Below are 16,498 nucleotides of genomic sequence, written 5' to 3'. Positions count from 1 at the left end.
TTTACTCCTTTAAAATGACTGAGGCAATTATCGAGGCAGCACGAAAGACAGGAGACATATCCTTCCAGGGCTTCGCCTGTCCTCTGTTCAAAGATATTGCCCCTTCACCTTGTCATGCAGCCAGCAATTTTGACCCATCACTGACAAACTACGGCAGGACTCCACCAAATACCGTTGGATGTACCCTTTTTGGCCTCACCTTTGCCTTCCAGAATAAAAATCATCATGTTACCAACCTTTCTGAGGTAGCAAGAATCCTGGGGCTGTAGCTCTCCGAAGGACAGCTAGCCGGAGAAGCTACGGGCAGGGCACTGGAGGCTGCAAAGCGTAGGGGGAATGCAGTAGCTGTCCCAGAAGCTCTCTTACCCACGACAGAAGAGATGATGAGTCAGACTTAAGAGATCCCAGGTCTAAGAGACTTCAGGATGGGTAACACTGATGAGAGATTGCCAACCATTTTCCTTATTTCTAGGCACTGTTGGGTCTAACTGTGGAGTCCCCCTGTGCGCTGTTGTTGCGGGGCGAGTGGAATAGTGGTGGGCTCACAGTGCATTGTTCAAGAAACACTTGCCACAATTAGAAGCTGCTTTAAGGTGTCTAGGAAACTATACTAGTCCTGGACCTTTATAAGCCATAACTAGTATGCATTAGCGGCCAGTGACCTAAGCGTCTGGCATGATGTACTTCTTCACAGAGTATATGTTATTTGGACATCGCTTTCCCATTTGTTTAGGTTCTGGGGTTTCGGTTTCCTTGTTTGATGGTACATGGGATTCATTTCTTGCACTGGCCACACAGTGGGATGGGGAGAGGGTGGCTCCCAGAACAACTGCATGACTGCTTTACCACACCATGCCTAGTTATGGTTGTCACCAAACTGACATGAAATATTAAAGTGCTTAATTACCTTCCAAACAACACAAGCTATGGAAATACCTGCTTGATCAGAGGCATTATGTGGTAGCCCTACAAGATACACACATGAAACGAACTTAAGACCATACATTGCAACATAGGGCATACCCCATAATGTATAAATCCTCTGCAACCCCTAAACACAATGGAGTGGCCATTCCCTTTCACTTCTCACCCGAGGTATCAACCTAAGGGATGTAAACCTGATAAAGGGGGAGTGGTTATGGTTAAGGGCCAGATACATAGCCGCTTGTGTACGTTTGGGTTAGTAAAACCACAAGCATGTTTCCTGCAATGCCCGCATTGTATGGCGTTGAGATCACCTGCCTATACTAATACTGTCTTTTGTTTAGATTAAAAAAAAAAGGAATCCATAAATTCATAGAATAAATCTATAGCCTCAGTTACCAAATGATTAAAATTGTTCTGTTAAAAATGTACAGACACGATGTCATGTTCCTTCACAAAGGCTAAGAGAGCTACCAGGAAAAAGGGTGAGGACTACATTTTAATCTTAGTCACCTTGGCTGTGGGGATTTGAACAGATATAAACGTTGCTTAGCCACCCTTCCCACGGAAGAAACACGAGCTGGGTCCAGCAAGGATTGGAACCCATTCAGGTAATGGCCCTCCATCATCCAGGTTTGCTGGCACCAAACTATGTCTGCTGAGCTTACCAACTCAATCCAGTCTGGATTTTGGCTCTTGGAGCAAGCCCTTGCTATATTCCAGGGAATAAGATTCCAGTGTTGTTTTTTGGAGCCGCGCTAGTCCCTTCTTCTTTGAGGCCTCTGTATGGCAAACAGCAAGGTCTAGAAAAAGGTGTGAAAGAAGGGAGTCAATCTGTTTGATCCAACTACGAGACTGACTCCTATCTATTTGAGGTGGGCATAGAGTAAAAAGTAGCAGCAGGTGTTGGTACCAATCTTCCTGACAGCTTGTAAAAAAAACGCTCAAAGGAAAGACTTCAATCAGCTTTGGGGGGCGGGGGGGAGAGTCCAGGATGGTTACGCCTAGTTAGTATGCTCTTTGTCACTACTTCACTTTTAAAATGGAGGACAATACAATCAATCTTGTCTAATGTAGGGGCAGTACCTATCAAGGAAACTCTCCACATATGATTTGTTTTGATCATGCAGCAACCCTGGGCCTCCAATTTACCCAGTGCATCACTTTGTTCATAAATTGATTGTGGTCCTCCTTCATGTCCTGCCTCAAAGCGAGGATCCCTTTCAACACCACTACAAGTGGTGTAGTTTGCAGAGGTAATTGCAAAACTTTGAGTTTTGGGGATCTCTGGGAGCACCCCAGGCTATTGCTCAGGAAGTCACGTGGTTTGCCCATTTTTCCTAATCCATTTACCTGATCCATTTAAATTGCTTAGAGGTCTGAGAGCGCTGTACCTTGTCACGCTACTTGCTCTTCCTGAGTTGGAGTTAACATCCCCATTGAATGGATTGCGGGGCTCCTTTATGACAAAAGGCTCATTTAGTTGCGGTGGGTTTGGTACAGGAGAACTAGTCCGGTCTGCCTCCCCTCCATAAAGGCACAATTCAAGTTAGACAGTTCCACCTCGATTTTAGCTAAGCGGGTCATTATAGAATTAAAGGCATCAAGTAAAGAATTTGAAATACATATGCAGAGCTCCTCTGACAGGGAGAATGCTTTGTTTACACCATTCAAGCATGCATGACTAACTATGTCATGAACAGGGCTTTGCAGGAGGAGGTTTTGGAGGCTAATGCGTGGTCTTTTAGATTTTCTCCCACCTTTAGCTTTTTTCCTCTTTCCTCCATTACCTTTCATTTTACCCTCTTTGGCCAGAGTTTGATTGAGGGATTGTATTCCTATTGAGCAGGTGCCAAGTTCTATACAGGGTCAGAGGTTTGTGTGGCTGGATTACATCCTCCATAACCCCAAGAGCATTGACATGTGAGTGCCGAATATGAATGGCTGGGACAGGGGGTCGACAAGGATAAACACCTCTAAGCCAGTTTGATTGTTTATGATGCGCGCTGCAGAAAGCCATCTAAGGTAGTGCCAGGTGTGGCGAGCTGATGATGTTACTTTAAGTTTTCCCATAAGGATTCTACTAAGGAGACCCACGAAAGAGGTAAAAAGATGTATAAATATCTTAGAGCACAGATGGAGATAGATTTGCAGGCCTGTTGCCCCCGCCTATCCCCGGATTACATTGTGGGATGAAGACCCACCCCAGCGCCTGAACCAAATGATGATTCGAGCAGAGTACAGGCAGCAAACCGCCATCCTGAACCCCCCCTCTGGATCTTGCCAGGGGGGGATGGGCGCCTATCAGGCCAAGCGACTTCAGCCACGGTGTCCAACTGGCCTCAGAGCCCCTCTCTGCTCCACCTGCGGTTGGGACATGACAGCTGGGGCCCCAAGCAAAGGTCACCACGACATCGAGGGACCACATGCAAGGAACATTGGTTATCCCCAAGGCAGAGGATGGCCTGGCCAAACACGTCTCTGAGGGCAGTCAAGGGAAAAGTCTGCAAAGCAGGCCTCGGCCGACATACTGTGCCCCTACTACTCTCAGCAGCTGCGGACTCAGAGTGCTTCGGCCTCAGTCTCAGCAGCTGGGTCCCCTAGCACCTTCCCAGCAGCTGTCGACAGGTCGTAGAAAGCACCATGTCACTGCGGTGCGGTTAGGTCCCGATAATCTACCTGCGGAAGGGGCTAGGGTTGGCAACCAGAACCGGGGGAGCATTAGAAGGTTGTCACCATGCTCCTCAGCGGAGTGTCTTGAAGTAAATAAGTTTACTGTACTTGAATGCAAAGAAAGGACATTTATATACTTTCTCATAAAAAAGAACTACGTTTGGTTAATTCCCACCGAAAAACACAACCATTCAGCTCAAAAAAGATTAAAAGCCTTTTCCACAGCCTGAGCAGATTTAAAATTATAATAGACACGCTGATTTAGAAGTAAACTATTTTGAGGAGGGGACATGGAGGGTTATGAAAACAATCTGTGGCATACTATTGATATAAACCACAATGCTCTAGTGAGAAGTGGAATGTATCAACTGTTAATGTTGAGGGAGAAGCTTCATGTCTAGAAGCTGGACCACTAGTGAGACGTGATTGTAGGAAAGTAGTATCTGCTTCTTATGGTTACCCCCACTTTTTGTTGACAAAATACTGTTTTTGGCCTAGTCTGACTGGGATCCTGCTATCCAGAACCCCAGTCTATCTGCTTTCTCCCTTAAATTGATATGCATGTACTTTAGGTACACTCCAGATTGGATTCTGGGGTACCCTGATCAGTCCCTAGTATATGGTACCCCATGTACCCAGGGCATAGGTACCACAAAGCCTCCTATGGGCTGCAGCATGTATTATGCCACCCCTGAGAGGCCATCCAAATTGACATGACAAGCCTGCTACAGCAGACAGTGTAAGCTGGTGCTTGCACCACTTACTTAAGATATAGGTTCAGTATATCTATCTAAATCAATGCACTTAAATACCTATTAGTGACCCCTATGGCAGGCAGTAACAATCCTGAAGGCAGGGTGCTAGGTTTTATGTGAGAGGGTGCCCCTGCATGAGCGGAGTCCCTCTGCAGCCTTCGGAGACCATTCTCCGGGGTTGTCTGTGATGCAGCCAGACATATATATTTAAGTACATTATAACCTGCTGGTAAATGCTAACTTTAAAACGGCTGCTTAGAAACATGTCGTGTTTGGTGGTAAACACCTTGGAATCATACCTCCACACCAGTAGCTGGTGTGGGAGGTATGATTCCACCCTTCTAAAGGAACATATGTGGGTCACCGGTCTAACCGGTACCAGCTTTCTCGACCTGGGCAGCAAAAAATGGACGCTGACAGCCACAGACACGATTCTGCTCTCCTGCTGCTGAGCCAAGATCGAGCAGAGGAAGGCATGATAATAGGCATCCTGTCACAAGGAGGTGTGACCACCTCCCAGACAGAGTTTAGTGTATTGGGGCTGGGTGGGTTCACTCTGAGAGTGCCTGAAAGTCCGCACTGGGGGCACATTTGATGTCCCTATGCATAGTCCAGGTCAAACCAGTTCTGGGAGCCAATGGCTCCTGCTCTGGCGCGAAACTGGACAAAGGACATGGGTGTGGCCACCCCTCTGTCCTGCCCCTCCACTAGGAGGGTCCATAGAATCTTTCCAACCCCTTCCTATGGGTATAAAGAGGGTTACCTGACTACAGGACTTTAGATTTTACCTGGACAAGATTCTCCTAAGAAGAAACCAAGTACTTCGACTGCCTGCAGAACGCTGGACTACTGAAGAATCTCCCTTGGAGTGAAGGTGTTATTCCCCTGCAAAAGAAGGCACCTAACCGCATCTGACCGGTTTGCTTCTCCCGAACTCCTGAGGACTCAGAAGATTTCAGTAACACAGGAGGTGGGTTTCCGAAGGGGCCTGGGGTCGATCTGCCCTCTCAGCGATTCTGAGACCAGTATTCCTCGTGGGGACCGTGCAACCCGAACCCCTGTGCACCGCGTACATTTGCAGTTGCATAGGCTTAGTGATGATTCCTGAGCCTGTGCATTGGACTCCGTGTAGTCCTGACCCCGATCAGTATTTGCACCGAAGATATCCGGCCTCCACTCCACGAGTGTCCTGTGGGCTGGTACTTTGCAAACTTGCTTGAGGTTTCCTCGCGATCCCTGGTCCGTTGGTCTGTGGGTCCTGGCGAGAGTCACCTTGTTAATTCTTGGGCTTATCTGGTTGCGTCAGACGTGCCCTAACTCTTCATTGCTTGGAAAGTCCCCTAGACTTTGCTGGTCCACACCGTAACCTGTTTTCTCTGAACGTGTGGGTTGCATTTGCCAAGGCTTGTTGGTACTCCAGCCAGACACCGACCCCTCAGCACTAGACATCCTTCGTGGGACAGTTCACCTCCGGATCCTGGCCGCCCTCGACGTCTCCTGGTCCCCGTGGCTGCAGAGTCAAGTAACCCTTCACACCTGAAGCACCTGACATCGGTGGGCATTCGACTACCGAGCCCCTGGTCACCTGAAGTGACCCCAACTCTGTCCCCTCTGCTTTCTGGTTCTTCTCACCTCGAATCCAGGCTTGGATTCCACCAGACATTCTCCGCCCTCCTGGCAGCAGGACTTCTTTGCAGCTCTCCATTGAAAACGACGAAGGGTTCCGACACCACTTGACCCCTATGCACCCGGCTCCTCTGGGATAGGTAACACGGGTACTTCGGTACTCACTGGTGGGTTGGCCTTAAAACTTCCTAAGTTCCAAAGGGTTTGCTCGAAGTCCTCTTAGAAGTGTCCTTAACTTGTGATTTTCCAACCGTGACTTTCCCATAGAGTTGTACAGAGTACGCGTCTGTGTTTCTTCACTGCACCCGTCCTCTGTGGGCTCCCTTTGTCACTCCTCTGGGTGGTTCCCTGGGGTCCCAGTAATTCTACGTGCTCTAGGCACTGTGTCTAGTGAAGTCGTTGTTTTACCATTTTTTTGGTGTATGGTTCGGTCTCCCTCTGGAGCCTGCTGTGTATTGTGCTATTTACGATTATTCTGTTGATTCAGTATTGTGTGCTTTGTGCCCTAGTCTCACATAGAGAGTAGCAGAGAGTGTTATATTAATAAATACATATTTTTATATAAACACTGTGTGGTTCTCCTTTCATTTAGTCATTTAGGAGGTGATATTCTGGTAAAACAAGCTGCTTTATATTCCTTCAAGATTAGGCCTGAATGCTGCTCTCCATAGCTACCACTAGGATAGCTTTCAATTCGGTTATCTTTGACAACATACATCATAAGGTCATGTGGACTGGTACAGGGTGCCCACTTTAATTAGTGGACAGCATATACCAGGCCACCTTCTCACAGTGATTTCCCCTTTATCTGATAAAGTGAAAAGAGAACTTATTGCAAAGACATTGCTCTCGTATACATTAGCTATAACGTACATTATTTTACTCTACCTTACCTTTGCTGTAAGAAGCAGGGCCAGCAGAAGTGTTCCAATAACCAGAAGAAATATGATGAAGATGCTGATTATTTTATCAAGCATTTTTTCTAAACATAAGATTATCTATGAAAAGAAGAAACAGAAACAATTACTTTTGTTAAACCACATACATTTAAGCAGAGTATGCCCCCCCCATTTTATAGATTAATCATTAATGAGAAAAGCAATGTTTAGCTTGGTAGTTCGTGAGTATTAGAATAAAGCAAGCAGGTGATGCCGTTTCACCTGAATATACAATCGGAAAACATAAGACTTTGACTTTTATTAATGCAAAGATGTGAGAGTTAGATGTAGAACCAGCAGTAGTACGGCTGCAATACAAAAGTGAGGTATCGAGTGTTCAGGGACATTTGGCACCACTCATGTAAAAAAATAAACTAGAGGCCTGGTCTTACTAATGTAAACAATCGCGAGCAAATAAGGTTCAAATGGCAGACTTCAAGCCTAAAACTACTCACCCTCAGAACTGTATTTCTAGCGACAAAATTATCATGTCCATTGCCTGAAATAACAGAATTAGAAGCTACTCCGGATCAGAGACGTAGTAGTGCCTTTTGTTGAGGAAATTATCTGCTATTCTCAATCCATTTTATTATTATTACATTTTACCGTGGATGATGGCTTATGCCACTACAGCAAAATGTACTGCTGACGTTACTAAAGAATACAGGTAGGAAAGGTAAACCAAGAGACCCCATCCTGGCAGTCAATGGAAAAATGGTGCCAGTATCAGTGCCACTCAACACAGTGCACCAATGAAAAAGGATGACAAAAAGAACAAGTTGCTTACCTTCAGTAATGCTCTTTCTGGTGGATACTCTATCTAACCCCAAATTACTCCTCTAAAATACAACCCAAGCATCAGGCTGAATCGGGAAAACTTTTTTCCATAGAAGTGCTCCCGTGCACCATGAGGTGGCAGTGTGCAACTCAGTGGCATAGCAAGGAGGGGCCTGCAGCATCACTAGCACCCACTGCTCTTACTCACGCCGCAGCGACCGCCACGGGCGGCAACTAGTCTAGCTATGCCACTGTAGAGACGCCACACTGACTTCACACTGCCCCAGAAGGGATACAGCAGAGACACATGTAAGTGTAACCCCTGCGTGCTGGTGTCCGTTTTTTTATCTTTAAAACCTTCTGAGCTCTCAGACGCAGAGGATAAACAATCGTGGGGAACAGTGCTAAGTACTAACGTGGGACCCCTCCTAGATGTTTTTTTTTATTATGTTTATTTGGGCAAATGTCCATAAAATATACTATGAACAATAAAATACAGTAAAAAGCCTAAAACCTTGGCACTGTATAGAGTAATCAGAATTACATTTTACAAATTCATGTTGGCTATACTTCCATATTTGATACAAAGTAAAAAACATGCTATACCTACTACAACATCGAAAAATTACATATTAGCCAAACGTGTAATTGCTTCATATGTAGATTACGCCTAGCTTAAAAAACTTAAGAGCAGATTTAAATAACAATCAATCAATAAGAACATGACTTATCAAGCATTACACATTTCCAGATCACTGACAACCCCCCATTTTTGTCCCACAGCTTTTTACGACATTCTGGTCTAACAAAGATTGCATTAGACCCAATCCATACTTAAAGAAATTGTGTAAATTGGATGCACTTTGGTAAAGTTGTGGTATATGGAAAAAGATCTGCCTGCTCTACGGTATTCAATGTAAAGGTAATGGATGGTTTTTCAGACAAGTACTTCATATCCTTCATATAGGACATTTGCAATGGTGATTCTTTCATAGTAAGTACATTAGGAAATAGCTCCCACTTTTGTATTGTTCCCAACGAGCTGTTTATGTTTTTAATGTCATTAACTACTCTAGAGACCACAGCCCTGGACCATTTCCTTTCACTAGAGTAGATTTCATCCCAACATAGCTTTGATAGTTCTGTTGATTAGTTATATATAGACAGTGTATATAGGAACCTTAGGAGACGGGAGCCTGTTGTGAGGTACCATGATACAAAGTTGAATTCCAGGCCCCCTTAGGTAGACTCAATATGTGTTTTAAAGCTGCATTCTCAACAAACCCCTAATTAAATCTAGGCTCCGCCCCGTACAAGGCAATGGAAGTATATTACCACCGTACGCTTTTATAAGTAGATCCAATGAGAGTCCACCATATATCCGTTGAATTTCAAAGATGTTAAAAAAGGCCACTTCACAGAATTTGGGAGACAGGAGGCAGTGACGAATCTCTGGATAGTGTATTTAGTATTTACAAGAAGGAAAATGCTACTTACCAGTATGCATCTGTTCTTGGCATGTAGGGCTGCTGACATTCATATCTTAGCATAGATCGCCGCCTAGTGTTGGGTCCGGATGATTGCACCTTGTTGTCCTGGAAGAGTCTTCGAAGTATCACGAGATAGGTGACTCCTCCCCTGGACTACAGTGCGCATGGGCATCTTCTCCATCCTTAGATTGTTTTTCGCCATTGTGGCAAAGATGGAGTATAGTAAAGTAAGAGATGGCCATGCAAAAGAGAATCCTGCAGCTGCGACAGGCACCGGGGAGGAGGGTGGGCGATATGAATGTCAGCAGCCCTACATGCCAAGAACAGATGCATACTGGTAAGTAGCATTTTCCGTTCGAGGCATGTGGGCTGCTGAATTCATATCTTAGCATAGACTGTATAGCAGTATCTCCTCTAGCGGTGGTCACCTGTACCAGCTGCAGCAGTCTGAAAAAGAGTTTTAAGGACAGCCTGGCCTCCAGCTGCTTGCTGCTTTGTTTGCACGTCTACACAATAGTGTTTAGTAAAAGTGTGTATGGTAGACCATGTAGCTGCCCTACATATGTCTTCAAGAGGAATATTCCCTAGGAAAGCCATGGATGCCCCCATTTTACGCATAGAGTGTGCTTTTGGGGGAACTATTAGAGTGCCTTTAGCTTTTTGATAGCGTATTTGAATGCATTTAACTATCCATCTGGCTATTCCTGATTTTGAGATGGGATTACCTTTATGTTGTGGAGAAAAAGCAACAAACAGTTGCTTTGTTTTCCTAAATGATTTAGTCCTGTCAACATAATATAGCAGAGCTCTCCTTACATCTAGTGTGTGTAGGGCTCTTTTAACCACTGACTGTGGGTTTTGGAACAAAACTGGTAATTCTATGGATTGATTGATATGGAAAGTGGATATGACTTTTGGCATGAACTTAGGGTTAGTCCGAAGTACTACCTTATTTGCATGTATTTGCATGAAAGGTTCTTAAATGGTTAGTGCCTGTAGCACACTCACTCGCCTGAGGGAGGTAATGGCAATCAAAAATGCCACCTTCCATGTTAGAAATTGTAATTCACATGAATGGAGTGGTTCGAAAGGAGGTCCCATAAGTCTGGTAAGTACTATATTTAGGTTCCAGACTGGTGAAGGTGGGTGCTTTGGAGCGATTATCCTTTTAAGACCTTCCATAAAAGCTTTGATTGGGGGTACTCTAAACAGGGACAGGTGTTGTCTGTTCTGGAGATATGCTGCTATAGCAGCAAGATGTAGCCTTATGGAGGAGTATGCTAGTTTGCATCTTTGGAGATGCAAGAGGTAACAGATGATGTTTTGGATGGAAGCATCTAATGGATTGATTTGGTTATTATTGCAATAAATTACAAATCTTGTCCATTTAGCTGCATAGCATGCTCTAGTAGTTGGCCGTCTTGCCTCCTTGATAATGTTCATGCAATCAGGAGGGAAGTTAAGGTATCCGAACTCTAAGACTTCAGGAGCCAGATCGCCAGGTTCATCTGATTGGGATCTGGGTGCCTGATTTCTCGATGGTTCTGAGTCAAAAGATGGGGCGAGAGGCGCAGTCTTTGGTGGGGAACTACTGAAAGTTCTAGGAACGTTGTGTACCATGGCTGTCTTGCCCATGTGGGAGCAACCAGGATCATTGTGAGTGACTGCTGGCGTAGTTTGCGTGCCACCAGCGGAATTAGTGGGGCTGGTGGAAAAGCGTACGCAAATCTGCCTGACCAGTTCATCCATATCGCATTGCCCTGTGACAACGGATGTGGGAACCTGGCGGCAAAGTACTGGCATTTTGAGTTTTCGTTTGTTGCAAACAGATCTATCTCTGGATGCCCCCATTCTTGGAAGAATGGTTGGAGAACTTGAGGGTGAATCCCCCATTCGTGTAGCTGTTGGCTGTGTCGGCTTAACAGATCTGCTATTTGATTGTCTTTCCCTGGCAGGTGTTCTGCTAGGAGAAACATGTTTTTTTGGATTGCCCACCACCATATGCTCTGTGCTAGGTGAGACAGCTATGGAGAGTGTGTCCCTCCTTGTTTCTGGATGTAATACATGGCTGTCATGTTGTCCGTCCGGATCAACACAGCCTTGTTGTACAAGTATTTCTGGAATGCTTTCAGTGCGAGAAATATTGCTAACTCCAAGTGGTTGATATGCAGTGTCTTTTGTTTGATTGTCCAGAGCCCTTGGACTGTGTATTGAAGTAAGTGGGCTCCCCAACCTGTCAGTGATGCGTCCGCTGTTAGTACTACTTGTGGAACTGGCTCTTGGAACAGTCGCCCCTTGGAAAGGGTTTGTGGATTCCACCACTGCAGAGAGTTGTAAGCGCGACTGTCTACCAACACTAGGTTGTCCTTGAGCTTGGTTCCACTGCCGTGCTAGGCATTCTTGCAATGGACGCATTTAAAGTCGGGAATGAGGGACAATGAATATGCAGGAGGCCATCATGCCTATGAGCTGCAGGAACACTCGAGCTGGCAAAGAGTGTTGTGGCTGAAACTTTTGAATGATAGTCTGCATGTTGGCTATCCTGGCTGGATTTGGATATGCCTTTGCTACTGAGGTATCTATTGTAGCTCCCAGATATTGCTGTATGTGGGAGGGCTGTAGATGTGATTTTGGGTAATTTATGGAAAAACCCAGACTGTGCAGCAGCTGGAGTGTCTGAGACGTATGGCTAGCACACTGCGCGTACGAATTGGCCTTTATGAGCCAATCGCCGAGGTATGGAAACACGTGGATGTGTTGCCTCCTGAGGTGTGCTGCTACTACCGCTAGACATTTTGTGAAAACCCTTGGGGCTGTAGTGACCCCGAAGGGGAGAACTTTGAATTGATAATGTTGACCTTCTATTGTGAACTTGAGGTATTTCCTGTGAGCTGGATGTATAGGTATGTGAAAATATGCATCTTTGAGGTCTAATGTAGCAAGGAAGTCGCCTTGCTGGAGTACCGGGAGTACTTGTTGTAGAGTAATCATATGGAAATGCTCTGAGAGTATGTATTGATTTAGCGATCTGAGTATGGGTCTGAGGGATCCATCCTTTTTGGGAATTAGGAAGTATAGAGAGTATACCCCTGTTCCCTGGTGTTGAAAAGGGACTGGTTCTATTGCTCCCTTTTGTAGCATGGCCGCGACCTCTTGTTGTAACAGTGTTATATGTTCTATGGACATAGGACGGTGTTTGGGTGGTATGTTGGGAGGAGTAGAAGTGAGTTCCAGGCAATAACCATACTGGATAATTTGTCTCACCCACCTGTCTGTGGTAATGGAGTTCCAGACTGGTAGGAATTGTTTGATTCTGCCTCAGACTGGTGTTGGATGGTCTGGAGGGAGTGTGATGAAGTCACTGTTAGGCGGCAGTGGAGGCTCTGGTGTTATTGCCGCCACATTGCCTGCCCTTGTTATTGTTGCCCCTATAACCTCCTCTGTTGGAACCTTTATTAAAGGAACTTTGGGTGTTGCTTTTGTATGTAGAGGAAGTTTGTGATGTGTTGCCTCTTGCGGAGCCTCTGTAGGAGGAGCGACGAAAGGAACCTCTATGTTGTTGAAACTGAAGTGCACCCATAGACTTAGCAGTTTTGGTATCTTTTTTCATTTTGTCTAAGATGGTATCTACTGCAGGGCCAAACAGGAAGTCTTGGTTAACTGGTTGGTTGAGGATGGTGGATTGCACCTCGTTTTTAAAACCAGAGATGCGTAGCCACGTGTGTCTGCGTATTAATGGACCTGGCTGATGTGTCAGCTGCGTCAAGCGCACATTTAATGGAAACATTAGTTATAAATTTGCATTCCTGTATGAGGTCGTTAGCCTGAGATTTAAAAGGTTCTGACAGGTGTTGAAGTAAACCTTCAAGTTGATCGTAATGTGCTCTATCATAGTGTGCTAGTAGAGCTTGTGTGTTTGCAATCCTCCATGAATTAGCAGCCTGTGAGGCTACTCTTTTGCCTGAGGCTTCTAATATCTTAGACTCTTTGTAAGGAGGGGGAGCATCTCCTGTGGTTTGTGAGTTAGCTCTCTTTCGAGCGTTTGCTACTACTAGTGAGTCTAAAGGCAACTGGGATTTAATATAAGTAGGGTCTGTAGGGGCCGCTTTATATTTCTTCTCAATCCTGGGATTGAATACACGTGCTCTGGCTAGATCTTTGAATGTGTCTGGCGCGTGTTTTAGTACCCCTTTTAACATAGGAAGTGTCCTGCCATTTTTCTCAGAAGTAGGAAAAGAGTCAAATAGAAAATCTTCTTCTATTGGGTCAGTGTGCATGTCAACATTGTGGTATTTTGCTGCCCTATCCAGCAGTTGGTTAAAAACAATGGTGTTGTCAGTAGGCGACGGCTTTGTCGGGTATGGGGAGGTGTCTGGGATGGGTTGTGGGTCATATGGATCATTCTGGTCATCCCATGTGTCATCCTGTGCATAAGGATCATCTGGTTCATTACAATTATTCTGAGGATCTACCCCCATGTTATCTCCATCATTATAATCTGAATGTGTAGGAGAGTAGGGTACAAAAGGCATATTAGGAAAGAAAGGAGGAGGAGTAAAATGCCTTGAGGGAGATGTCCCGAAGTCTTTTTTCTTTGGAGGAACAGAGGAAGGAGTGTCCGTGTCCAATGGTCTCTTTTTCCGGTGGTAAACTGTAACGTGTCCTGTTTCAGGGTCTATATACAGTTTAGGTTGTTCCTCACTCACTGGATCAGGATGGAAGAGTTCTTCCTCAACTGTCCGTGGCTTTGGCGCCGATGTTTTTGGCTTAGTGACTTGTTTGTGAGTCTTTGGCTCGAGGGCCTTTGGTTGTGGAGCTTTTTTCGGCTTGGCTGTTGCTTTCGGGTCGGTAACCTTTCTTGGTTCAACGTCCTTTGTTGGTTTAACAGTCTTTTTAGGTTTGGCGACCTTTTTTGGCTCGACGACCTGTTTCGGATCGACCGGAGCTTTTGGTTCAATACGTTTTTTATGCTAGACGGCCTTTTTTGGCTCAATATTTTTTTGGGGTCGAGTCAATGGCTTTTTTCGGCTCTACGGGCTTTGTAGTGTGATCCTGTTTTTGTTGATCGACACTCTTTTTAGGATCGACGGCCTTCTTTGGGTCGGGTGTTCTTTTTGGATCGACGACCCGTTTTCGTTCGAGGCTCCTCTTTGGCTCGATAGCTTTCGGCTCGAGAACCTTTTTGGGTTTGACGACCTTCTTCGGTTCGAGGACCTTTGGTTGGGCAACCTTCCTCGGTTCGACGACCTTTGGTTCGAAGACCTTCTTCGGTTCGATGACCTTCGGTTCAACAACCCTCTTGGGGTCGACAACCGTCTTGGGGAGAGTGGTACTCGGTCCTGCGCTATCAGAAGGCCTGGTTTTGGGCTTCGGAGCCGAGCGGAAGGCGGGGCTTCTGAAGGAGCTTGTTGATCTCGGCTAAGGCCTTTAGGCGATGCTTCGACCGGAGCCTTATCTTTTGGGATAAGCGGTGTTGGGAGCTGGGTACTCACTTTTTGCCCCGGCGTGATCTGGTCATCGGAGTCCGACTAGTCCTCAACGGTGACGATTTCTAGATCCGAGTCCGCCGCTTCTGGGAGGTCATGTTCATCATCGAAGATGTTCCTCGATTTCCAGTGCCGGCCGCTCCATCTCTTGCCTAGCGGCCCGTCGATTCCAGATGGTTTTCTTCGAACGGAATTGGGCACACGCTGGGCAATTTTCTTCGTTGTGCTCCGGTGATAAGCACTTGTTGCATACTGTATGTTTGTTAGTATGCGGGAATTTGGAGTGGCATTGTGGGCACCTTTTGAACGGGCTCCTTTCCATCGACAGCAGGCCCACGTGGCGTCGAAAAGGCCCAACTGCCCGCGTCGACGACCGGATCGAGATGGAAAGTTTGGTTGAGTCAAGAAGTACCGAACGAGAACAATACCGTCAAAGTAGAAGGCCTTAGAAAGTAGTTTAGTTTCAGTTCCGAAGTTGGAGTAGAGGAATAACATCCGAACCCAATGGCGGAAAAAAACAATCTAAGGATGGAGAAGATGCCCATGCGCACTGTATTCCAAGGGAGGAGTCAGGACAACAAGGTGCAATCATCCGGACCCAACACTAGGCAGCGATCTATGCTAAGATATGAATTCAGCAGCCCACATGCCTCGAACAGAGTGTTTCCAAAGGTAAGTAAAGTAACACAAGAATGAAGTGGAGAAGTAATGCTCAAAAGAGCAGAAGAGGTGGATATGTCTTCCTCAAGTTATTTTGTCAAAAAACAAAGGGATCCACCCTTATGGGAAAGTATAGAAGTGTTCCTCCAGACTACGTGTGTCTCCTACAAAGTAACCTATTCTTTTTATGCACATCTTTAACCAAAGATTTCACACCTTAGAACAGATACCAAAAAAGGATATTCCACTGGGTGGAGAGTCTGTGGAGTGGGCTCAGGCTAAAAAGTCTTGCAGGACCAAGCAAGTAAAATGTCCTTCCCGCTGGGTAGTGCTTGGTGACATATACATGGACGCCCATGTTGCAGCCTGGCAGATGTCATAGACAGGCACTACGTGGACCAACACAGTCGTAGCAGCCTTGACCGAGGCGGAATGGGCTTTTAGACCTTACGGAGGCTGCTTCTTGGCAGTGCGTAGCAGATTTTCATACAAAGGACAATCCACCTCAATACAGTTTCTGCACAACCTTCCCCTTCTTCACTCCAAAGAACCTCACAAAAGCTGATCATCCACTGGATGGCCATCAGTAAAATCAATGTAGAATCTTAAGGTCCTGCTGGGGTCCAACCTATGGAGCCTCTTTCAAGGGAGGAAAGGGAGTAAACCCCGGTAGAGTGATGGATTGCCTAAAGCGGAAGGGAGTAACGCCTTTTGGTAAGAAGGCTGCCTGAATTCTCAGCATCAACTTGCCAGAGAAAAGGTCCTGAACGAGGTTGCACTGAAAGTGTGTGAAGTTCACTCATGCGACAAGTTGATGTAATCACGGAGAAGACAGTTTTTAAGACCTGAAATTAAGTGAGCAGCTATGCATTGACTCGACGGGCGTACATTTGAGAAACATGAAGCCCAAGTTAAGGTCTCATTAATGCACCACAAATGGACGGGAAGGAGTCATGTGTTCCACATCCAGCCGGAACAAATCTCCTAACAAGTGCTCTTGTGGAAACTCCAACAAGCAAAACTTTTGACACTGCACAATCTCAACAGTGACAAAAAGATCTAGCCAGACCTCTCTGCACTTGTGGAAGACTATTTGCGCCACTTAAGAATGCGGATGTCACTTGTGACCTGCTAAGCGCTGTCTGCTTAGTTTGTCGGCTTTCGTATTT

General features: G+C 45.8%; 1 protein-coding gene across 3 annotated transcripts in view; it reads right to left on the bottom strand.

The window, feature by feature from the left end:
* The window catches only part of TMEM245 (transmembrane protein 245), an 894,766-nt gene that overhangs the window by 377,201 nt on the left and 501,067 nt on the right, over positions 1–16,498 (bottom strand). For all 3 annotated transcript variants that reach the window (XM_078687734.1, XM_078687733.1, XM_078687735.1), the window contains one exon: positions 6,872–6,976. In XM_078687734.1, the coding sequence (XP_078543860.1) occupies positions 6,872–6,976 (105 nt within the window). The remainder of the gene's footprint in view (positions 1–6,871; positions 6,977–16,498) is intronic.

This window comes from Lissotriton helveticus, chromosome 4_1, assembly GCF_964261635.1.
Source record: "Lissotriton helveticus chromosome 4_1, aLisHel1.1, whole genome shotgun sequence".
In the NCBI taxonomy this organism is placed as follows: domain Eukaryota; kingdom Metazoa; phylum Chordata; class Amphibia; order Caudata; family Salamandridae; genus Lissotriton; species Lissotriton helveticus.
This window is presented reverse-complemented; position numbering and strand designations above follow the sequence as displayed.